Source organism: Calliopsis andreniformis, chromosome 4, assembly GCF_051401765.1.
Source record: "Calliopsis andreniformis isolate RMS-2024a chromosome 4, iyCalAndr_principal, whole genome shotgun sequence".
Lineage (NCBI taxonomy): Eukaryota > Metazoa > Arthropoda > Insecta > Hymenoptera > Andrenidae > Calliopsis > Calliopsis andreniformis.
In genome coordinates this window covers 1,594,835-1,621,366 of record NC_135065.1, presented here as the reverse complement: position 1 = coordinate 1,621,366, position 26,532 = coordinate 1,594,835, and the positions used below count along the sequence as shown (strand labels likewise).

General features: G+C 30.8%; 2 protein-coding genes across 2 annotated transcripts in view; one reads left to right on the top strand and one right to left on the bottom strand.

Annotated features, from left to right (window-relative positions):
• The window catches only part of LOC143178080 (uncharacterized), a 124,002-nt gene extending 114,975 nt beyond the window's left edge, over positions 1–9,027 (top strand). The window contains exon 11 of the mRNA XM_076376523.1: positions 8,574–9,027. Within this exon, the coding sequence (XP_076232638.1) occupies positions 8,574–8,787 (214 nt within the window). The 3' untranslated portion in view covers positions 8,788–9,027. The remainder of the gene's footprint in view (positions 1–8,573) is intronic.
• A 14,764-nt stretch (positions 9,028–23,791) lies between these two features.
• On the bottom strand, positions 23,792–26,480 carry LOC143178190 (uncharacterized). The gene is made up of 3 exons (XM_076376712.1): positions 26,377–26,480; positions 25,895–26,311; positions 23,792–25,803 (listed from the first exon to the last, which is right to left on the bottom strand). Exons 2-3 carry the CDS (start codon positions 26,270–26,272, stop codon positions 25,342–25,344), a joined length of 840 nt encoding a protein of 279 aa, XP_076232827.1. The 5' UTR covers positions 26,273–26,311; positions 26,377–26,480; the 3' UTR covers positions 23,792–25,341.
• Between the last annotated feature and the right edge of the window lie 52 nt (positions 26,481–26,532).

Sequence of the window (26,532 nt, the reverse complement as noted above, 5' to 3'; positions counted from 1 at the left end):
GTTTTATCGATAGTAAGTACATGTCTACTTAGTCACCATTCAGTAAAGGGTTGGAATCGAAAGAGGGAGTCACATTATTAACCTCAATTTATTTGAACATTTTTTGCTTTGATCCGTCATAATTAAAAAATAAAAACCGATATTTAACATGTTTCTGATTTTTTGCATAATTTTCCGTCTAATAGTTTAAGAAAAATAGGATAATAACGTAGAGATCTTGAGTTTCTTGTACAAGACTCGAACACAGCGAGTAGTAAACGCTACGCGTAGCTTGTGCCCTGTCACTGGACAGTTGTTCGTCTGCTATAGGCGTTCTCTGATTGGTCGATGTTTTTCCTTAATAACTCGTTAACAAAGCTTCAGAGAACATTTTTGCAAAGAAAAAGGTTGTTTAGAATTACCCTAGGAATCTCCCCTTTTCAGCTCCCTATATAGGGTATTTGACAAGTGTCAAAAACTTCAGGGCATTAATTCTGCACGCTAAAATAGGACGAAAATGAAAATATAGACAAAATTGCGTTTGGGACTTTGCTTCCCAGCTTATGAATTCTTGAGAAGACGCCTAAAGTATACATGATATGTATTTGACTCGGAGCATACATCCTACTTATTTCGTTGTGTCTGGCTTGTCTAGTCCCTACATGCTGTCGCTATAGTAGAATAAGTCTCTAGTCTGACATAGTATTTCACACATATTTTAAGTGCTTGTTAAACAACTAATAACTCGGAAACGAAGCCTCAGACACAATTTCGGCATATTTTAGTATGTAAAAACACCCTTTAAAATGTCTGACACCTGTTTTCAAAGGCCTCGTACATAAACGCCAGTGCACCGTGTTAATAGCAGGCTAGTCAAAGGCCTAAGTCAAGACAATTCTATTCCCATGAGTAAAACTACTCTTAGTTACTCTCGAGAAAAGTTAGGAGCAATATGAAGAACAAGTAACATCACAATCTATAAAACATCGTAGAAAAATTGGTTTAATGAAACTAAGTCTACAAGTACTCAGATAATTTTTATCACAGGGTTGTTTATAAATGCATATTTCCGTACTTTCTAATGTTTTCTATTCCCTCTAATGGAAAACTGTTCTGTTTGACTAGACCTGATCTAGCCCACGTAAACGAGAATAATAATTATTATTCATTTAAATATCGTCAATGATATTTATGGAAATATTCTTAAGCATATTAGTGAGAATTAAACGTGTTTATAAATACGTTAAAGGGAATAACAGGTCTATATTAAAATATACGAGAGAGGATGCGTCAATATATTCTTGCAATAGAGATATTACAGAATAAAAAATTATTGATTCGATATGTTTTAATACATTCTCTATAAACTTCAGTACACTTATTATATGTATATAACAATAATCTTTTTAAACCATTAAAAAACTAACCCCTTTCTAAATCCTGCCTCATCTTTGTAGATTACTATTTCTAGGCTGATCGTCTTCAAGACGATCTTTTTATTACTTATTACTTATATATATATAAATAATTACTTATTTCAATTTCACGTATAGCACAAAACCCTCAGTTTCCTTATCCTCTTAACAACTATAATTTATAAAATCTTCTTCGTTTCTTTTATAGTGGGTGTTATAAATCTATTAAGTTTTCATCAATAATTTAAAGGTATTTTGCATAGTTAAACCCTAGAGAAAAATTGCTGCTAAAGTTATACCTCTCCAGTGCATTTCTTGTAAAAGTCCGTTCCATGTAAGCGTTACGATTCGAATGTCTTATGCAATTTATTATACATTCACACAGTTTCTGCAACACACATCGTGCGGCGTAAGCTTATCCCCAGCGCGTAGAAGCTATAGCATTGAATTCTTTTTCGTTTCAGCTTCTTTTTCTATTGCCTTATTTCAACTTCGATTTATAGAACACGTTTATGCGCTCAACAAATATTTCACTTTCAATAAATACCGTAGGTTACCAGATACCAGTGACCCACACGGAACGGAACGCAATAAGAGGTTATTCTTATTGAGAAGCGGAGAAAGAAAGGTGTTTTTCGAGAATATTTTCTAAAAAAGATGTAAGTGCAATTAAACTGGGGATTTAACATAGAACTATAGACAGTATTGTTACATTTTTATATTTCTTTTGTGTACAAAATATGGATACAGTAATCTTACATGAGTCATTGAAATAAGAGTTACAAAAGAAACATTTTCCATTGGTGAAACGAATATCTTGCTCACACGTTGTCCGAAACAACAATTCCGATTGTTCCTTTTTTTAACAAAATTTTGACTGTGTTTGTTATTACACACAGCTCCAAATCAATAATTTTCAAACTGCTGCATTTTTAAAAGAAAAGGATAGCTATTTACAAAATGAACCACCTCATCAATTTCAATGACCTTCAAATATATAGACAAAATTAAGATTCTGAACAATTTCTATTTATACACATACCTAATTACTACTCAACCATAACGTCAAAGACGTACATAAAATATTTACGCTATTGCATATCGTATTTTTAAATTTGGGATAAGATTGGGATAGCTTTCAAATAAGTTTGGGTGAGATAATTCTGAGTCAAGTCTGGGTTAGCGCTAGGTCAAATCTGGGTCGGGTCTGGGTGTTCTATGTATTAGGGCATGAAAAATAGAAAATAGAAAAAAATAGGAAAAAAGATCTGACCCAGGTCTAACCAAGATCTGAACCATACCTACCTAACCCAAACCTACTCGAAAATTATCGTTATTTTATCCCAAGCCCTAAAATTACAATATTTAATACCGAAAATATGTTTGCGCATATCTTTAAAGCTATGGCTGGTCACCTCGGCGATTGTATGTGTGTATTAATCATATTACAGGGCATTGACCTTGACGATACATCTGAATCTCATTGAAATCGATAAAATCGCCCATTTTGTAAACAGTTACTACAAAAAATTAATTTTCAAAAAAAAGCTTGCCTCGTGAGAGAATTATATTTTTAATTAATCCTAATTTCATATCTGTTGAAGTGATACTTTATGAGTTATTAAATTGTCGAGTAAAACTCAATTTGTTTCGGAGATATTCGTTCCGCCAATTCAGAAATGTTCTTTTGGTTAAATATTTCTTTTGTAGACCGTAGACCAAGAATAATTTTGATCCACACAACAAATTTTTCAAATCTTCATAAAATTCGTTTCATAAAACTCCAAGTTTCCTTTAAAATTAGTTATATTTCCTTTTTATCCTTATAATCGACACATGTTTTAACCCTTACGCTGTCGTATTCGACTATAGTCTCGAACACAGCTACATTCTCGTTTGCTGTCGATTTCAACTTTAGTCCACGCGATTTTATGATTATAATGTTATACACATAAACTAACATGCATACTAATATGTGAAATAGAAAAGAAACTTAAAGACCTTTTTTCATGAAAAACTTTCAACTTTCAAGAATTGTCCGAAAATATGAATGGCAATGTAAGGGTTAATTTAGAATTCAATTATATTTTTAATAATTACCATAATTTTAAAGAATGAACTAAAGGCGCTCATAACTTTATGAACAATCGGAGAAGCTCCAATGTTCATAAATTTCAAAATTGCAAAAGTTATCTTTTAAAATGAATTTTCAAAGTGTATAATAATTTTCATTATTATTTTACCCTTATTATCAGCACTTTGCATTCAGAATTTGTAAATTGCCCATATATTTTGTCCTTTTAAAAGGGTCAATCGACTGAAAAGATCGATGACCCCTGTTAATATTTGGACGCTATTTACTACAGGGTGTAAACGATATGCATAGCAATATTTTGAAGGGGATGTGGGAGCCCAAATGGAACACAATATGTCCTATGATATAATACCAGGTCTGCCTCCATTTTACAATAACAATGCCTTGAAGTAAATACTAAATTAACAATTAGAAAATTCTATAATTTCTACAGTTTTACAAATGCATTGAAGAGCAGAAATAAAGCACAGAAGTTTTAATACATTTTGATATATCTTTTACGGTTTAATTATTATAAATTTTTAAAATTCATTCACGCTTTTATAAATCTTAAAAAGTCCATAAAATTCTTACAAACATTTTTGGTTTCTAGAACATTATAAGAGTTTATAAAAATCGTAAGCAAAACAACAAAATGTATTAACACCTTTTTATTCTACTAAAATTCTTCAATGTATCTGTAAAATTACAAAATTTGTTGAATGTTAGTTTAGTGTATAAACATATTCAGTTTAAGTCATTGTTACTGTAAAATAGAGGCAGATGGGATATTATGTTATGGCATAATAGGAAATTTTTCGTTCTATTTCAGCTCCCCTACTACTCTATAAAATATTGCTATGTATATATTTATATTCTGTATAATTGTGATTCCTAAACTATATAGGATGAACGTTTTAACGTAATGAACTAAATTATTTTTGTAAAAATTAGACAAATCAAAATTTTATTTTATCACAGATGATATGATTTCAAATGATCCTTAAGATGATTAGATCTTATTTTTTGTATATTTCTTTTTATGTAAATTTTCAAAATCAGACAACTTTTGTACGCTGTAACAAGTATTGTCCATCAGCTATAGAAATCGACATGAATTCAACGAGTTTTAAAAAACGAACATCTTTTTATATGCTAAAACGGTAGTAAAAATACTTAGAGAAAAGTTATCTATCTAATAATTTTATATAAATTGAATGACACGCGATATGATAATTTTAAACTCGAACTTACTTGAATCGTTCTGTTACAAATGAAAGAATGCTTTTTAGCTTGTTTGATTCTTCCCAATTTCTGCTAGTTGATGGGCAGAAAATGATATAGGGCTGTGCATATAAAAGTTAAAGATGATCTTGAAAATTTGTATACAGAAATACATACAAAGAAACAAACGTGATCACGTTAAAAATTCTTCCAAATTGTATCGCTTATAATAACAAAAACTTTTTGTTCATCCATTAGTTGCAAAAATAATTAAGTTCACTCACCCTGTATACATATACGTGTTCCAAAACTGATGGTGTAAATGGAAACGTAGAGATTTTACATAAAAAAAATAAGTCCATATCATACTTCATTTCGTCATACTTCATTTTCGAGAAAATTGACTTTGAATTTTAGCCAAGAACAGAACTACCGAAGTGCAGTTTTAGTAACTTGAGAGGTAAACGAGGAGAGGAGAATGTTTCTATTTAGTTTACAGTAGAGAAGGTCAATGGTCAGACCGTGAATATTCCTCTTACCTCGTGTAGCCTTCAAGCATCTAGAACTATGCTTCTGTACACCTGCACCCAATCATAACTCAAATCCAATTTTCTCGAAAACGAAGCATCATACCAAAAAGTTTTATTTTACATTTTCCACTTATTTTTTCGTGTAACATCACTACTTTTTTACATATGTCAGTTTCAATGACTTGATACATTAATTCATATTTTTTTTACCATACAAATAATTGTAATTCGTTTCTTGTACAACTATTTTATATATAAAATAATCAATATCTTTATTAAATTAAAACTGCTCTTATTTGTCGATATTGATATCAATATCAAGATCGAAAACTTTCACAGGCTATAGGACAATAATAACACAACTGCTCAATGTATTATCATAGCTGACGTTATCTCATTCTGCAAATACTTTCCCGTTTAAAAACTACCCTGGAGACTTACTCACACGCAACCTCATGCTCAAGGTTACAATGTCATATAATAGTCCATGGAGCCTTTTAACGTCATAAACAGTTCCAATAAAAGGCATAATCCCGAGAAACGATTTAACTTGCTGTTGCTACCTTACCATCTATCATTCTGAGCGCTTTTGAATTCTCAAAAAAAGACAATAGAAATCTAATTTTCTAATATTATTTCAGTTACTTTAATTTTAGAAACTGAAATATGGATAGCCAAACAATTAATAAGTAACTTATTCCGACTTGATCAGCTATAAAAACAGGTTGAATGTGCATAGTACAAAATATGTAGGTACCTTTTTAATTCTTTTAAGCCCTTTAATAAATTATAAACAAGTAATTACTTATATAATAGAAGAGTATATTGAAGTAGGTGCTTAAAATGATGTGTACAATACTGAACATATGTATTGCAAACATTTGATCCACATAATATGTATAAACTACCTTAATCTTGCCTCTATGCTCAAATATGGAATCATAATATCGCAAATGATTTAAATCGTTAGAATGAAAGAAGAATATAAAAAGAGAAAAAGACTCCAAAAATTTAACGAAGAATGGAAGAATTTAACGAAGAAGGATTGTTTAGAAATATAGTATAGTTTACCCCTTTTAATGTCATTAGTCACATTTGGATCACGTCAAATATCACATGATACGCCTAAGTGGACACACGAGCCTTTCTACGTCAAATTGCACGATATTTGATACCATGATCACCAATTTTCTTGAAGGGATTACAGTATCTATCAAGAAGCTAGACAGAAGCTCCAAATTAGAAAATCTTCTTACAAAAGATATACGTGGATATGAAACAAATTCTTTCTCCATTAAAAAATATACTTATTTATTACCATTTAGATTTTCTCACAGTTTCAGTAAAAAAAAAATATTAATAACTAATAAAGGTACTACTCCGAACAGAAAATGAAATAGATTTTAAAAATAAATTATTTTATGAAGATAGGGGATCTTAACTCTTCAAAATAAGAACAAAATGTTCATTAAAGCGATTGTTGTCTTGTTTCTTCGCTACCAGAAATTTAAATTTGAAATTACAAAATATGAATTGACATCCTTTGTATTAAAAAATTATTTAATTATTTGACTTAAAAAATAGCATTTAAACTAGAGCGTATTTACCAACATATATTTTCTAAGCAAATGCCAGTGTTTCATTTATTGAGCTGCACTGAAAGTAGTTTCGTTCAAAATACAACTAACGACACTCTTGAGAAAAATGAAATTACTTTCTGAACAAACGAATATTTAAAACATTAAATATTTAAATGTTCCATTTCTGCACGATCGAACAAAATAAACCAATAACATCCCCTTATTCCTAATATTTTTATACCTTACTTCAAAATAATATCTTATTTGTTAATGGAATTCTCTCACTTTATAATATTAGACAAAGTTCTGTAGAGTCGTTTCACACGAAATCGATTATTCTTGTCGTTTGATATCAACGATCTTGATCAAAATAAAATATGAGGTAACCCATGGGAAATTAGGAACACGATGGTAGAGCTAGAGATTATGTTATCATTTTACTGGTTTGTAATTTATCTACCTACAAGATGAATACTTTGATATTGTTAACTTTGGCCCATTTTTATAAAAATGAACTGTACGCATGATTTTTATATCTCGAAAATTACTTTTTCCTATTGATTTCATTCTATTTCTATTTTAATTTAGAAATTGATTTGTCTGGGTAATTTTTTAATCAAAAAAATATGTCCATATTCCTTAAAGAAGAAATCTTTAAAATTAATATTACTATACGCTGTCAAAGATTGTGAGGGTACTATTTAGTATAACCTAACTTTATATTGTAGCAAATTTAATTCAGAAAAAAATTACAGTCACTTACGAAATTAATCAAGTACCAGGCCAAAACATTGTCAATCTTTGCATTACTATTACTTCAAAAAAAGAAGTCGTACATTCACTTTCCTGTACATAGCCATTTTAACCCTCGAATGGTCGACTTTCGCCGTGAAGTCGACGCTGGATCAAAATGATGCGGCGCAGCGTTGGCCACACGAGGGTTAAAGAATGAATCCTCTACATTCATATAGTATATTAAATTTCCACGAAAATGTTTCTACAGTAAGAAGCAAATGGGAAAGTGGAAATGACTTATGTCTAAAAAATTGTAAAAATTCAAACGGCTGCAGTTTGTTTAAAAAAATTTTTTCGCGATCGAAATCTCCATAAATTTCAAAATTGAAGCCTTACATTTAAAAAAAAACTGTATAGAAATTGGCGTGCGATTTTTTGTTGTCATATTATTCCACTTTGAATGAAGTGTGCTATTGGTATCCAATACAAATTAACCTTGACTCCAATTGTTATAACTACAATAATACGTATTTGACAAATATGGCTATGCAAATTCGTCGTGATGAACAGAAACAAATAAAATACCGTCTATTTATTGTAGTTACAACAATTAGGGTTTGCTTATTGTAGTTATAATAATTAGGACTGAAGTTAATTTGTATTCGATACTAATTGCATACTTCATGCAAAGTCAAATAACTCGGTAACAAAAAATCACACAACTTTAATACAGATTTCTGTAAATGCGAGGATCTTCAAATCCATGATAATTTCGATCGCGAAAAGAAATGTTTCAAGTATAAATATTACCTAAGTTGGTTATCAATTACCAAAGATAGAAAACGATTTGGAAGAATAAAAATATCGCATCGATCTCATTTAATAGTTGTATCATTTACAATAAAATTAAAGTATGGATGAATTTCTGTGGCTGCCTGCAAATCTGTAGAAATTGCTAGAAAAAAATGTTCTTTTTTAAAATAATCATAATTCGTTGTACCATCTAATTGACTAAGATATTCACTAAAATTCACAGGTGTTATCGGCGATCTTACGATATCGACGCTCACCTACTCCGTTATCACAACTATCATCGACGTGCCGGGATCGAGCGACACTCGAAAAGCTGCGATTACGCGAGGCGCACACCCGAATCAAGCACCAAGGATCAACATTTTGGTCTGCCCATACTTAGTGTTAGCGAGCCCAGTCCACCAGATGAAAAGGATCGAATAGACGATTATTTGTAGGATTTGCTTGCCGAGGATTTCCTAAAGGAGCTCCTCGTGTGACCCCCGACATTTACTCTATCATCGTTTCGTTTGAGTCGAAAGGGCCAAATAATGCGCCAATTGTGCGGTAAACTCGGTATCAAATTCTCGATCATACGGTGATAAGCGCAATTACCTGATGACCATTTGAAAATACGCAATTTTTGATCACGTACGCGTACACTCGAAGCAAATTATTTCTAATCACTCGACAAATGAAATGTCCTGCTACGACACTATCAGTTGCTCCGTTAATGTTCTGCCCCTTGAAATGTCACAACTGTACGATATTTTAAGGATAAGGAATCAAATGTTATCTCTTCCAATATGAGTAGCCAGATTGCGTGGTAATTGTGGCAGAATCGATAAATGAACGGGAATTACAGCGAAATCGCATAGTATTTAAGATTCCGTTTCGTAAAAACAAATTAGGGGAAATATACACGTGTTACCGATAAAAATATTACTGTAACACCATAATGTCAATTGTGCAGATAAATCGTGTGTAACTTTTCCCCTTAATCAGAGAATCCGAGAATCATGCAACTCGGCAGGCGTTGAAGTAATGTTCATTCTAAGATATGATATATGGTTCCGTACGATTTATCAAAGTCATACGTGCGCCGTCATACGATGTTCTGTATCTACCCTTTTCTCCTTGTCATGCTTCCGTGCAACGTTGTTAACTGGAAATCGATGAAAAATAACTCGAGTACAGTGCAACGTATTAAAACACTATAATTTACAGTGTTATAATGTTACAAAAGGTATTGTAGATATTATAGTCATAAAGTTCTACCAACGAGACGTATAATTTCTTACTTGTACAAAATTATACACCTCGTTCACTTTTGTCGTATATAGTAAACTCAGTTAGAGTTCTTAGTTAATTATTTACACTCTACGTATTGTCATTTAAACGATATGTGTTACATGATTTGTTATGCAAGTACTATGTACGTATTGTCCGCGAGCAAACATTGAAGGTATAAAGGACAACGGAGTACTACAACTTAAACAATTTGACACAAAAAAATACAAGATGAATATAATATAGTACATGTATAAAGGAGATCCCATAACATAAGAGAATTATGTTTAAAGATGAAAAACGAAACGTATCTTAAAATAATATATTTTTTAATTTGTGAAAGAGCATGTATAATTAGAAGTTGATAATCATTTAATTCTCCAATATTGTACAAAGTGTTCCATAAATGTTTTTATATTGAAATGTAAACTCAAATTCAAATATAAACAGTTTTACGGAACGCTTTGTACAATAGTAAAATGAAGTACATACACGTAATGGAAAAAAAATCGTATAGGAGAAACTGATACTTATATGTTTACTTATGTGGATTAGTTAAACTAGACAAAAAGATGTGACAAAAAATATGGACTCCTGATTTATAAAAAACTAACTTAACAAGTCAAATATGGATTAATTAATTACTGTCTGTATTTTCTTAAAGAAATTCTGCAAACACAGTATTCAAACTCTTACGACAACAATTCAATTTACTATTTAAATTACCAACAATCAGTAATGAACGTACACTTCAGGTTTAAGCTCATGTAGTTTAAAAGAAACATTTTTATCAGTGCTCAAACACAAAAGTCGATCGAAGTCAATATTACACATCCTGTAACAGAACATGCTATTTAATGCCTTTGAGTAATTCTTACGTATATCATTCGTCTGGTCTTTCCGTTTAGTAAAACTAAGACGACCATTTAATGGAAACACACTCTTTAAATGTGGATTTAAGTAAATAAGCAAATTCCGAAGCTCTCTATTTTAACATTAAAAATGAATTTGAGATTTATTTACCTTTACACAAACTAAATACACATACACATTCTTATCGCAATTATTTATTGAGTATAAGCAATTTTACATATTTATCAATTTCTATTGGCATTGGATATGTGCTTCTCTCATTTTCGCGACAAATTTACAAAATGATATTCTCTATAAACGACATCCAAGTTGTGAAACCAAATAGAATTGTATAGTCAATATCTCTACTATCCTTTTATGGAATTTACCATTTTTGTCTGTCATTAGGGAACTGTTGTAAGGGTGAAATGAAAATGTATAGAGATTTCGGAATTTGCACGATCATCATCACTTATCGAGGCTCATTATTACGTGGGAACAATAGATTGTGAAATATGTGCGACAGATTCAAGTGCTTGCCCAAATTATCTCGAATATTGAAAAACGAGAGCTTGTCAACGATATATGTATGTAGTTCAGTAGGAACATTTAATTTAGGTATTTTATTACTATATTGTCATCTATTGCATAGGACCAATCAGTATGATAAAAATGGGGCCATAATTTCCTCATACCGATGTTAAATTTGTGCAATATTCAAACATTTATTGCATATAATTACGTATAAAGCTACACGCAAACAGGAATAACGTGATTTTGTATTAGCAGTATAATAGTACAGTTTTTAAATTTGACCGAAGTTGAATTCCATGAAAACGAATTTCTTAGATACAAATTATTAAAATTTTGTTTGAATGTTAAGTACCAAAAATTCTTATTTTTGCGCATAATTATTTTTACTCATTCCGATAGTAGAGAAGATGATGATACTCTCAAGTTTCAGGGACCAAATAAATAATTATAAATATATGTAGCTTTTGATCATCTAAGAAGGTCACCTGTAATTTTTCCTTTTCTTTTAACGGTGCTATCCTATTGCTGATAATAAGGCTAAAGTAATGAATTACGAACATTAATGTTAATCATTTTTACACTATTTACAATACTTACTGTTTGGTTTAAACTGATAAGTTCATTGATGTTTCAAATTATTTTGATATCCTTATATTAAAAATCTTAAATTATATATTATATACAATATTGAATTAACAATATTACAAATGTTCATTTAGAGCAGAAATTAATTTTGAAAAAAAAATGATCCCTAAAGACTTCTAATTTTTGACACGCGTGTCTAAATTAATTGCAAAATGTAGACTGCAGAATTGGTAATGTTTTACAACTGCGTGTTGTTCAAAATATTTACTGTAACAGCAAATGTGAGAGCTTGCTGGCAGCTAAGTGGGTACTTGTAAGCGCTATGGAAAATGTATTAACAAGCTCCAAGTTTCTAGAAGCCTATTACATGAGACTTAACTGCTTACAGTATTTCTGTAGTCAGATGGCAAAACCTGATATGTTACTTCTTTTGAAAATCGTAATATATACTATTCCATGTTTATCTAAATAATATATATTAGTTTGCGAAAGATGATACCTGTATATCACGCAATTTAAAAGAGAACAAGATGGCAATTCTTGGCATGTAAGTTTACCTTCTAATTTACCTAACCCTAAAATTGCTGTACTGAAAAATTAGAAAATCGTGGCACGTATTAAGACTTGCCATCTGACTACAAATTTGTGAAGTAATGATAGGAAAAGCTATTACTGGTGTAGACGGATTTCAATTTCCTTCAAATAGCCTTACGAGTTAGCCTTCTCCATTGTGACCCTTCTGATAGATACATCGTCAAAGATGTTTATATTTTTAAAAAGTAATGTACATGTATATCAAACAATATATTTATTTATATACCAAAGAAAAATTCTACTTCGCCGTTAAAGTTGTAACTTTAATTCTATAGTGCGTGGGTGATGAAGACGCCCAATAGTATCACTCGTTGCAGTTTTCTGTTCCTCTAACGCAAGTGCACAACTACGAATACTGTCGCACGTATTAACGGGATCTAAGTAGATGATTAGTACAATATACATATCTATAAATGACGCATTATAGTATCTATGAAAGCAAATCAATAATATATCCTTAGCTCTTACAATCACTACAATTCTCATACATTCTTATTGTTTCATCTATTGATCCAGTGCGAGCCCCAGCACTATCCTTGCGTACGTTCCTCCTGAAACATGTGTAGTATTTTCTCGTTATAAACTCCCTATAAAATTTCATGTATCCTAGAATCTCAGAAAATGACATCATAACATCCTACGACAAACTTTAATCAGAGCCCGAATTATATTATCTTAATTTGTTCTATTTTAACGAAACTAAAAGACCATAACATAGTTTTTTGCTCGATAAAGAATCTTGAAATACAATTACTCGTATAACCGATTGTTTCAATTCAGTTAATTTCATAAACGATTAGTAGAGTAATGGGAAGAGGAAAACGAATAAAGCAGAAATCATAAGTTAACGATATTACTGATATTAGTCAAAATACTGTCTTTCTGTTATAGACATCTATTCTGTTGATTTCTAGTAATACCTACTATCACTTACTATTTAACTTATCAATACAAAGATAGGCAGACACAGAGTACATACACATATATTATTGATAACATAAGACCAAATGGTTGCATAAATTCATTTAAGCAGATTATTATTACTACCAACAATTTATGGTAATGCGTTAAATTTTAGACAGCACGCGTTTTAATTATACAAAATATTAGATTTATTAATCTATTATTCTTTCATTATTATGAAAGAATGCGACTTCCCACAAAATATAAACTTATCTTAATCTTGCCTCTACGTCCAAATAAGGGATCATGATGTCACAAATGTTGTAAAAGAAAAGATAGAAGACTCGATGGTATCAAGTGACGGATTGAGCAGTATATGTATGTATAGCAATTTTGGAGTTAGCGGCTAATGATCAACGAAGATTCATATACGAGTATGTATCTATAAATATTTTCCGTATTCGTACGTAAATGGTAAAGAAAAAATTAACCGATAGATTAATAAACGATATTATTTTTATTCTTCAGTGTACAGAAATGTAAAACATCTATGATAAAGAAATTTAAACGTGAATCGTACTATTTAACAGTAACGCAGGGCTCATGCTGATACCAATTTATTTCATGAATACTAAGAACCTTATTTATCGTAAGCGCTTTAGTCTATATAAACAACGAATCAGTAAAAAACAACGATATATCATTTATACGCTATCGAAGTAATTTTGATTCATTCTTGTCAAACGAATTACCTATATCTTATACAGCGTTTATTATATTTACGGTTTTATTGTTATTTCGATCAAGATTCTTCTTCAAAAATAAATAAAAACTGTTCACTCTCACTGTAATACTTTCTGAATTACACACCAAAATTATCTTTTATTTTATTATATAATGTCTTCGTTAATGTTAATGCTATTTGCCAAACATAAAACTAAAGTATTTAATTTCATTAATTACACAAATACCATTTCATTATGATTTCTTAATATTCTATAATTTTCTTATTAAATATGTCACTAAATTAAATACCGCTCATTTACTGCAACAATGACATAACTAACAAATTTTGTCTTTTCGAATCTTTATTAATACAGAAATAAATGGCGATATTATCACATTTTTTCTAAAAATTATCATTTTTTATGTTATAACGTTTCAGTATGTTTACAAACATACCTTTTGAAATTGTATATTTTTTACGACAAAAAGAATACTTTGAGCGTACTGTATTGTTGAAACGTCGAGAAAATGGAAAAACAACATTTATTCTTACTTTTCATTTTATTCGAAGAGTTTCACATTTTGATGGCCACTATCGCAAGATTTCGACCTTTTTATCACTATAAATTTTGCGATCCATTTAACTTTATATTTATTAGGATTTTTTAATTTCATTTTTAAATTGTATACTGATTGTTTGTATGCTTTTGTATTATTACTAATATCTTTACAAATTTTATTGTAACGAACATAAGTCAATAAGTTTAGAAAATTATTTCCAGTGTTTTACTTCATATCGTTTGATTGCGTACTTTTGAAAATGTATTGCAGTTCATTAATATCAATTCATATAAGAGGAACATAGCTAAGAAAAGATCACAATTTTAAAATACTTTACGTAGAGATGATAAAAAAATGAATTATTCAGTTTCTTCATCTAAAGAAATGTTCTAAAAAATATCATAACATGTTAACTGGCAATATGGAACATATGCCCTACTAATGTTTTAATATCTAAAAAAAAACGGAGGGGTGATTTCACTCTGAACCAAGCAGCCATCAAAATGTTAATTATCGTAAAAATATCGAAAGATTCTTTAAGTTTTCTTATAAAATAAATGAATCCATGTTCATTATTGTTTTACGTATGAAAAACAATGTCCAAATCTTATACAACGAAAACATGTAAATCCTACGAATAAAAATCAAGATCAAAATTTCGTCATTTGTAAATAATCAAAAGAAAATTTGTTATGAGAGCATGAGACCTGTGACTAATTAAGAACAATTCAATTACCTGCAGTCTTTAATAATTATAGCTTTAATGAAGAGACCAAATATGTAAAGAAGAGTTCATATTCTCTTACAAAAAATCAATCTTAAGGAATCCGTAATTATACGATTTTTGTAAAAAGAATGACAGAGGCGTAATTTAATGTACTGTAGTGTTTCTGTATATACACATACATGTACTTTGATTACAGCTCTGATCACATTGATCGAAAATATACCAGTACTTATATCACGTACAGGTAACTTTTCTATTCATTACCTAAGAACTCATACAGAAAACATGGTAGATATTCGAGAAAATTCGATCTTTTACAAATCAAAACGATATTTTATGTTAAAAGCATTATGACCCATGTTCATTTTTCGTAGATGTATGTATATATATAACTATATGACGCATTGATTTTTTAATCATATGAAAATGAATATAAATTTTTAATGTAATCGTGAATAGAAAAAGTTTCTGTTCCTCGGTACGTTAAGGAGAATAAGACATAAGTTTAAATAAATAAATCAATAAGAATGAACAAGCTTTAACCCTTTCATACATATACATATATTATCTGTAATAATAAATAAACCTGAGATCATTTTACCAGACAGAACATCGTTATGTTATTATTATTATTATTATTATTATAACATATACTACTTATATGGTCAATTAAGATTAATTAAAGTGTTATTATATTTTCCATGATATTTAATAATTTAATTGTAACAAACAGTATATTTTAATGGATAATACTGATTCCAATATAATTTCAATAAAAAATTTTGATAGGTGATATAACTTATAATATTTTTACCTAAATTGGTTTTTCTATGTATAAATAACTATGTAAAATAGAATTAAAAGATACAAATATTGTATGTATAATTTATACATAACGTAAATGTGTAAGTGTAAGATGCAAATCATTAATCCTTTCGCTGTAGTCAGTGTATACAGATAGATACAGGGTATTCGATACGTGGCAAAAAATTTGAAACGCAATTCTAGGTATCAACATAAAAGGAAAATTGTATTTGAATCTTCGTTTATTAATTAGAAGCATTTAAGAAGGGCAGTAATTATTATACCTACTCATATAAGGAAATGTATGTAAATGTACTCATTTCACGTGACTATGATAATAATCACTGTTCTTCCATGGTTTGAACCCTAGCTACGAACTTTGCATATGCAATAGTGTTAGGTGGTTTATAAAGTCTCAGTCAGATGCTACCAATTTTTAAACGCTTAAAATTAAGAAATAAAAACTCAACCATAGTTCGTTATCCTTATGTTTCGCTTTGTTTAAAAATCTCGAATTCTCTCTTTTCATTTGTTATCAAATGCCCTGTATATGTATCCTGAAAAATTTTCATCGACAGAAAATCAGAAAAACAGAACTTTTTTTGTATTCGCTAGATTTTAATATCTAAACGATAGCTAGAGTGTAGAATGAAATAATTTTCCAACTAAAATGCGTCACAGCCAAAGGGTTACTAAACTGGTGAAAACATTGAAAGGGTTAATGCAACTTAAAATAAATGTTGTCTGTGATTTACTCAGACCAAATTATAAATATTTCAAATTTTAAGATGAAATCGTTCTACGTATTGTTCGAGGATTTTTCATTTGTAAACATATCCACGTCCAATGTATGTTGAACAATCAATTATCGAAGTATTGTGATGATTGAGGCGATCAATTATGAGTAGGTACACAACACAGGTATAGAGCGTACGTAAACGCAAGAAAAAACGGAAGTCTATCTTTAAATATTTGTAAGTAATTTCTCTTCTTATAGATAGCACGAACAGAATTACTCTTTTATTCGATAAATTCTGTCATGCGTAATGTACTGTTCATTTGTGGTGATTAAAAGTAACAACTGAAAAAAAAATATAAATTTATAAGTACCACTTTTGGATTTATGTTATTTATATCCTTAACGTACTCATTTTTAGGAACGTAACGTAAGTATACATACTAAGTCACTTGACTTTACTATCTGGTACATTAGAAGCAGATTTACATAGATATTGGCTTTAAGGGACACTGGACGATACGACGATTTTTGGGGAAAATTTCAAATAATTAATTTCAGCTTCAAGCTATATAAAAAATTATTCTTATTATCTATATATGTTACTCTACAACGTGTTTCTAAACATGTGGGACATTTTTAAAAGGTCGATTCTAAACACGAAGACAATGAAAAAAGTTCATGTACATATATTTTTGGAAACGCTTAATCTTTTAGTTGCACGTTGTTTTATATTGCAAACGGTATGGTACTTTCCTTAAAATCCATGACCGTGCGCCACTCATTTAAAGAGTTGGAATGAATTTTTCTAGGGCTAGTAGGATTTTAAAAGGGATAATACACTGTGCAGACAGGTAATAAACCAGTGTTTTACAAAATATAAAATAATATGTAACTAATGAACTATAAGTATATTTGAACGTTTTTTATTTTCTTTGTATCTAGAACCTACCTTCCTAAAGTGTGTTACGTTTTTCTTATTTTTTTAGAGGATTTGAGTCAACGTTTTCTGCAACACAAAATAGCGTATAACTAAAAAACTAACCATTTCTGGACATGTGAACTTTTTTCATTGACTATGTATGTAGGGCCTATCCTCTAAAAATGTCCCACATGTTTGGAAACATCCCATATATTACTAAATATAGAGCATGCAATTTTAGATCCTCTTGATTTTAATTATTTAGTCAATAAATTTACAGAATTTAAGTGTAGACGTAAAAAGTTTTTAAAGAATACATAAATACTAAAAGACTTTAAATAATAAATAAGAAATTTTCACAAAAAACACTTTCAGATGTCATATTCTAAGTGCTTACGATCCCCCATTCTTCCCTATCCTTTCGTTTCAGTGCGGGACAGCAAAAATATGATGGCCTAAGGCGGTAAAACTTTAAATCCACCCCTATCTTATATTACTTATCAAGTACTTGTTACGCACATAAAAAAGTGTTTCAAACTAAACTTAGCTACATGTTACGAAGATGGCCGTACAGTATAACACAATTAATTACTGTGATTTTGCTTCACGCAGAAAGAATTATTAATAGATTAAAGTTAAATCGATTTTAAACAAAAAAAATTATGAGAGAATGCAAACTTCGCGCACTAATATTAGAGTAGACCATCTAAACGCAGAAGAAAAAACCTTAGAATTGTGCGAAAGGTACAACGATATCTTCCACCTAGAAGGAGACAGACTAGGACTCACAACCATGACCGAACACTCTATTCCTTTAGTCCAGGGAACCAAACCAATCAACGTAAAACCGTATAGACTACCACAAGCCCAAAAGGAAGAAGTGAACAAACAAGTAAAAGAAATGATCGACCAAGGAATAGTCAGACCTAGCACTAGCCAATGGAACGCTCCGTTACTAATAGTCCCTAAAAAACCAGACGCGTCAGGAAAAATTAAATTCCGAGTAGTAGTAGATTTCCGCAAACTGAACGAAGTAACAGAAGGCGACTCACACCCACTACCAAACATAACAGGCATACTCGACCAGCTAGGCGGTGCCAAATACTTTTCGACCCTGGATTTAAAATCTGGTTTCCACCAAATTCCCATGAAAGAACAGGACCGCGAGAAAACAGCGTTCTCGACACCCCACGGACACTTTGAATTCAATCGGATGCCATTCGGACTCAAAAACGCACCTGCGACGTTCCAAAGACTAATGAACACAGTATTATCAGGGCTACAAGGATTAAAATGTTTTGTATATTTAGATGACATGGTAGTTTACAGACGCACGTTAAAGGAACACCTCGAACGTCTAGCCTTAATATTCGACCGCATCCGCGAAAGTGAACTAAAATTACAACCAGACAAATGCGAATTCTTGCGAAAGGAAACAATATATTTGGGACATTTAATAAGCGAAGACGGAATAAAGCCAGATCCCTCGAAACTAGACGCAGGCAACAAAGACGAGCCCTCACAAGAAGACGACGCAGAAACTAACAATCTAATATACACGGAGGACGAAAAGAAACGTATCCTCTCGAAACGACACTCCCTTCGGCGGACATTTAGGAGTCAAACGAACGTTAGAACGCATTAAACTAAAACACCTATGGCCCGGAATGAAGAAAGACACAGAAAACTATATCTCGAAATGCGAAAAATGCCAGAAAAATAAAGTAACCCGTATAACAAAACATCCCAAAAATTGTAACGTACACGTCATAACACTAAATTATACAATGATAATAGAATTACAACACCCGGGAACATGGATCTACGTTGCGCCGAAACCAACCCAATTAGCGATAACCTGTAACGACGAGAGCCGTCCGAACTGTTCAGTACTTCTGCTCAATAAACGGAGTTTTGTTGAAATTACCCGGTGGATTCTAATCCTTTAACCGCTCGCGAACCCTAAGGTCATATCCCGTTCCTCGTCCTGCGAAGTCACCACGCGGGACACAACTTATTTGCTACCGAAAAGACTGGCGCTAAATTTGAAATGAAAGTTGACCCTCCAGTCAAGGGTTGGATACGACTGAAATCACCGGACCAGTCTCAACTTGCCAGACCATCCCTGAAAATGTGCCATTGAAAAAAAGCGTGCAAACCACAAAAATGCAAGTTTTCCTTAAAATAACTATAATTCTGTTAAAAAACATCATTTTTTAATGTGGCCTTGTATGTTTTGAACGGAAACCATCACACTTTCTGATACTATACGTAAAAATTTTGAAAGCAATTACCTGTATAAGCTACATTAGTTACTAAACATGAAGAAATTTTTAGAATTTGACTGCCTCTACACAAGAGAAGCTTTTTCCCCTTGGAATATCATTTCGCTGAAATTAACTGTAGGGATCAAAAAATAGAAGTTTCAAGCTTTAATTTGTTTCTCCTTGCACATTGAGATGAATACTAACAAAGTTACCGATTTTTGAAATTAGATAATTTTTCTTTAGGATTCAAGTTGATGCAATCATTTTTTCTAGTAGTGTAGTCAATACTCAGGATCATCTACAGTTGTTTCCGACACTTCGCGACCATAAAGCATTGCCATTAGAAGTGTTGACAGACTCGAAAATTCGGCGTGGTCAAACTGAACCATGTGAGTAAATAATACATTTCGCAGTAAAATTAAAACATTACTAATTTTGATATTTTTTAACAATTTTTAAAAATTGTTGATATATGAGCTGTTGTAACTGCGTGGAAAAAAGTGGTACAGTCATGAGCTTGAGCTTACTTTAAAGGGCAAAATATCTACCTCCATAGATTTGAATTAAATTTTCCCGGAGGCTCTTTTATGTTCGGATGCGAGGCAAAAAAGAGAAGGTGGCTTTTCTCCCCAATATCTTCCAACTTCAAACGTTTGTATACAGATAATAAATTTTTTTCGCGATCAGCTTCAGGGTGAAATTAAAACCCGAAGTTTCCACTTTACAGCAAGCCTTTAGAAATCGATCTACGATGCTTTTTGTCCAGTTATCGCACTTTGAACGAAAATACCTTGCGTTATTCTAATGGCGGCGGAACAATTTTCATTCAAAGTGCGATAACTGAGCAAAAAAGAGCGTAGATCGATTTCTAAGGGCTCGTTATAAAGGGTAGCCTTCGGCCTTTAATGTCACCCTGAAACGGATCGCGATAAAAATTTATAAAGCTGTATACATGCGTTTGAAGTTGGAAGATATTGGAGAGAAAAGCCACCTTCTCTTTTTCGCCTCACATCCGAGTATAAAAGGGCCTCAGGGAAAATTTAATTCAAAAGTGTAAAAATAGAGGTTTTGCCCGATAAAAGAAAGCACAGGATCATGGCTGGATGATTTTTTTCACAAAATTATAGCAATACAAAAATCTACCATTTTTCGATCCAAAATTAATGATCCTTTAATTTTGCTGTGAAGTGCATATGGGACTATAAGACAAAATGACCTGTCACATTTTCAATAAATTGAGATCTAGAATACAAAATTGATATTTTCAGAAAACAAGAGCATTACAAGAAATTTTAAACTTAAAAATAGAAATTCGAAAAGACACGAGTCCATAAGATAGTATTGAAGTTAAAACTTCAAACACCAATATTTCGAAAAAAATATTTCGATTTACAGTTAGGTCATTTTGCAACCAGAGGAACAACCTGAAAGCGACCCGTTCTCTTCAGGATGCAAACAATCGAACATTATGAATTAGAAAATGCCTTTTGTTAGCAAGGAAGAAGGAAAACACAATTTAGAAGGTCAATACAATTCGAACTTCCTCAATAGAACAGCCACATTTCGACTGTCAAACAGAATACATTTGAAAAGGGTCTTACAACCTGGATGGTTTCAAGAGGGAAACCATGTATCATATTACACGGTTCAAAACCGACAGAAATTGGCAAAATTCTGAAAATGCATTTTTTTGTAAAGAACCAATACTGATAAATATAGTAAAACCTCGATTATCAGAACACTGATTAACGATTATCGATTATCCGATTCTCAGATATCGCTTTTGATTATCAGAACATCGATTAACGGAAGATACTGTTCCGATAATCGTATATTGTTAAGTAAATAAGGAAGAGAAATATACTCAATGTATTTATATAGGGTACCCCATCCAAACCAAGCAACCTAAATATCTCCTACAATTATAATTATACAAAAATTTTGTGTTATTTGAATGGTATCAAGAGACCAATCTGTTGCAACAAAATTTTTTTAACGTCATTCTTTCGGAGTTCTCAAGATCATCGATGTTGTTTTACGTATAAATTGGGTATATTTAATCAAAATAAATTAAATGGAGAATAATTATTCTAACTGAATTCGTCGCTGCCATTGCCATCGTTGTAACACTAATAACATCACAGGAACTGTCCATTAATAGGCCTTTTACGTTCGCCTCGAACATATCTAAATTCTACATGTTTTAACCTTGTAAAAGTGAAATCACGTAATTAAATAGAGATCCTGGGAGATGTTTTTAGTTATTTCTAATAGCTCTCTTAGTGTATACATGGGTTCAAAAACCAATAATTACCAACAGATTCTTTAAATGATCTTTAATATAAATAACATCCAAACTATTGCTTATTACAATCAACAAATGTATTAGATGATTTACTGTATTAAATTTGATTAACAACGCGGTAGCAACATAATGACTGTCTCGCATACTCGATTTGAACTTGAAAAACCGGGAAAACTTCATAGCTGGGTTGTCATTTTCTAAACGTGACACCATTTGATTACCTTCTTCGTAGGTATTTAAAAAACGAAGTTAATCGCAAGCCATCAGCAGAACCTGAAGACATAAAGAATTGTATCATTAACCCATGTAATACTGTAACTCCAAAAATACTGAATTACTTAAATTCGCGCTCATTAATCGACAACCAAGGGAATTCACTTTTTCCAACTCTTTCATGACCACAAAACCAAGCCATGGTTTGCCAGGAAAAATCTGAAACGAAAAAATTGAACAATAAACAGATGTAGGTCAGGCCTGTACAACCTGGCCTGGCTTACAGCTAAAATAGCTGTAATAAAAAATTCTAAATGTCAATACGAGTATGATAGGCAGGATTTAGATAATGTACATATTGTAATCGTGCCATTTATATGACGAACAGAGAAAAAGTTTCATCAGAAAACTCTATGAGCTGAAATACTTTCTCCTTTTATCGTGCAACAGTGTTTTTCCAGGCCCACAATAGCAATATGCAGTGCCATACAGTCGTTCCTGAAAAATTATAATGTATCAATCTAACTATGACGCTTGTAATTTTTTGTCCGCAACAACGATCTTCAATACGTATATACACTTTATGTAATACGCATGTAATGTAACGTATGCAAAATAATCTCAACAGAGATTGCAAATTGCTTAAATAAAAAACTCATTAATCGACGACGTACTTGGATTGATTTATAATGGACATTTTAAACGTTACTTGTATCCAAAATCATTCAAAGAATATCTGGGGAATTACTGGCGTTTACTAATAGTATTTTAGTCAGCATTCAATACTTCTTAAAATTGTAAAGTGTAATACTACACATCACATTAAAAAATTCACAGTAATCTTCATATTTTGCTAGATATCATACACTTTTTCTGTGAAAAATTTGTTTATGTAACAAATAATTTATAAATAGTTTACGGTAGTAATGAAGTTAATAAAAATATAGTTACTGTAAAAAATCACCAGAAACCTTTTTTCTATTGATATTTTTGTACAGGTTTTCAACAGTAACTAATGAAAAATATATTCGCATTATAAAAAAAATAGGAAGATCAATATTACATGTTCCAATTGAGTTCTTAAAAACACATTAGAAATTATGAGAAAGAATGATAAACCATCATGGTCAACGGCAGAAAAACATTCTGTATAAATTTCTAGCCATTATACATATATGAACTATATCATATGATGTACAGTATGTACATACATATGTAATACAAATTATGATAATATCAAATCGTGTGAAACTACATACATATGTACATAAGTATATACAAGGATAAATATGTGTGTAGGTATATGCAGCAATGCAAAAACTGACAACAATAAGACAAAATTGTAATTTATATTATAATAATCAGTAACCTTTATGATGATTATACAAAGTTACATTGGAAAATTAAATATGTACAATCAATAAACAAAACGAAATATAAAAACATAGAAACAATAAAGCAAATGAAACTATAAATTTGTAATAATCTTGTGAAAAAATAAAAATTTCATTCTATAAATGTATACAATTTTATCGGCAATGCAGAATTGTAGTAACAATGAATATGTACTTCATATTAATCAGATATTAAGGACAAAATTAGAATCCTTCTGATTGAATTATCAGAATACTCTATTAAATTTATTTCAAATCCTCAATTTCTTTACTTCTTTTATTGAGAAGGAAAATACAAAAAAATATGAATATGAGCAACACTCGTATTCGAAATATTAAACTGAATATTACTAGAATCAATTGCATATATTTATGTACAATATTTACTTGTACAGAGTGCTCATACAGTTACTGTTTTAGACATCAGTTATATGCATTTTACATGATTATGTAAAATCGTAAAGTAGAAAGAAACTTCACTTTCTTAACTTACAAAGATTTTTGTACCAAACTTTCATTTGTACATTAAGTTAGCATGTTAATCAAACATGTAAGACGTTTTTATCATTTACAATAATTCGTCACTTCCTAATACACTATAAAATTGTGTGAAGATCAGAAATCAGTAATTTTTGCTGTACCATTTCTATGACAATAATTGTACAAATCTACTATAGCATTATTTCACTACTGTAGTTTTACAAATTCGTTATGTTCCATCTTTCTATGTTAATCCTAATTAAGATGTTACTTAAACACTTTTAACAAAAATGTACAATTGATTGGTACTTAAATTAAATGATATCTATATAAAGTATTGCTATTCCTCTAATTATCTCAAATTTGAAATTAATATCATATATAGTACTTGCACTTGAATAATAACTATTTACTTCTACATTCATGTACATTATAACGTATTCGTCCAGACACATGACACAATATTATTATATACTAATAATTTCTTTTATATATTTCTATGCTATTGCAGCAAGGAATACATAGACATGTAGATTGAGGGATTAAAATTAAAAATATGTATTTAACAATGCTTGAAAATACTTGTCTTCTACAGTACCTAAACACAAATTTATTAGATTGAAACTGAAGCTATGAACCTTATGTATACTGTAGCATTTTAGATAGATCATCAACACTTAATTTATTGGTGAGAAATTGGTGTTTACTGTTCCCTCGTATCTGAACATATGTACTTTTCCTAGTACATATTAAAGAATTGCACATATACAATCTTTCTTAATGTAATCTACGTTCATCTCTTTTCACAGCCTTATTGTGAAAATATAATTTAGAAGATAATTTTAATATATCATATCATGTATATACCCCAAGTGTTCATTTGAAATAGAATTACCTCCAGAAAGAAAACTTGCATTACTAAAGACTTCAGTAATTTTTCATCTATATGCTAGAACGTTAATCCAAAACTTCATGTAAACATTTAATGATTTTTACAATACTTATATACAACTGATAGTCTCAATTTACAATGTGCAATATATTGATGCACTGTATTAGAAAATAATTACTTCTCTCAACAGCACACTTTGTTCTTTGTCAATTACAGAAAGATTATGGTTACATAACTTCAATCGAGTTTGTCTGTGAATCACACGCATGATGGACACTGTTTTCTTCAAGAATGTCTTCGCATGTAGTGTCACTACAAATGCTTTTATCTTTCGATTCTTGACTAAATCTCACATTATCAAGTTTTAAATCAATTGAGCTTTCTGTTCGTGATATACTGCTAACGTCTGCATCATCCAACCCCAATACATTCATAGGAGAATCATTTTTTGATTCTTGACTAAAACAAAAATCCTCGTCTATTACAGATTTGTCTTCAAAATCTGTTTCAGAATTTACACAAACGGATTGAACTGGAAGCAACTGTTCATGTTTCAATGATTTTTCCTCATTAGCACCTTCCGATCTATTTAATTTTTTTACTAATTCTGCCCAAGGATCTTCCAGAAAAGATTTCATGTCTATGTAGTTTGATATGTTAACATATTTTTGTGCATCTTTATGGTAACCCTGAATGTGAAAAAACATATTCCATACTACTGAATGTCTATTAGTAACCTTAACAATAATGTACTGAATTATAAAATCTAATTACAATTACCTTCTTTTGACCATAAAATTGTTTACCAGAATGCTTGTAAGGAGAGTATGAATTATTGAAATTTGACTTTGGGGTTGCATGATAATTATTCCTGTAATGGTTGAATCCACCGCTACCTGAATTACGATAATTACGATTTCCTCCAGAACCATGCCAATTATTACTGAACCTTTTATGTTCCAATACTGGTGTACTGACATTTAAAGGAATAAAATCGTTTCCACAATGCATCTGACGCCTACTATTTGGTGAAAGACACTGAAAGTTGTCACTTTTATCGAAATTATAACCTGTCGTACTCTTATGATCGTACGACCTCCGATTGTACCTTTCCTTTCCCATACTTCCACTTGGTGTACTTAAAGGAGACTTTTTCATTTTGAAATTTATCTTTACACTAATCTCGATTCATAAATTCTATAAATATTTACAACGGATGTTTTTAACAACACAAAATACTAAACCGATGCCATACTATTTACCTTAAGATAATTACTCGATTTCTCGAAACTATGGCGTCTCTTCCACATCGATATATCGATAATCCCTAAATCGACTCGTAAACTTCTACAATTTCAAATATTTCCAAACCCTTTTCACCGAACATTCATCCCTACAAATATCCCATTATTATACTT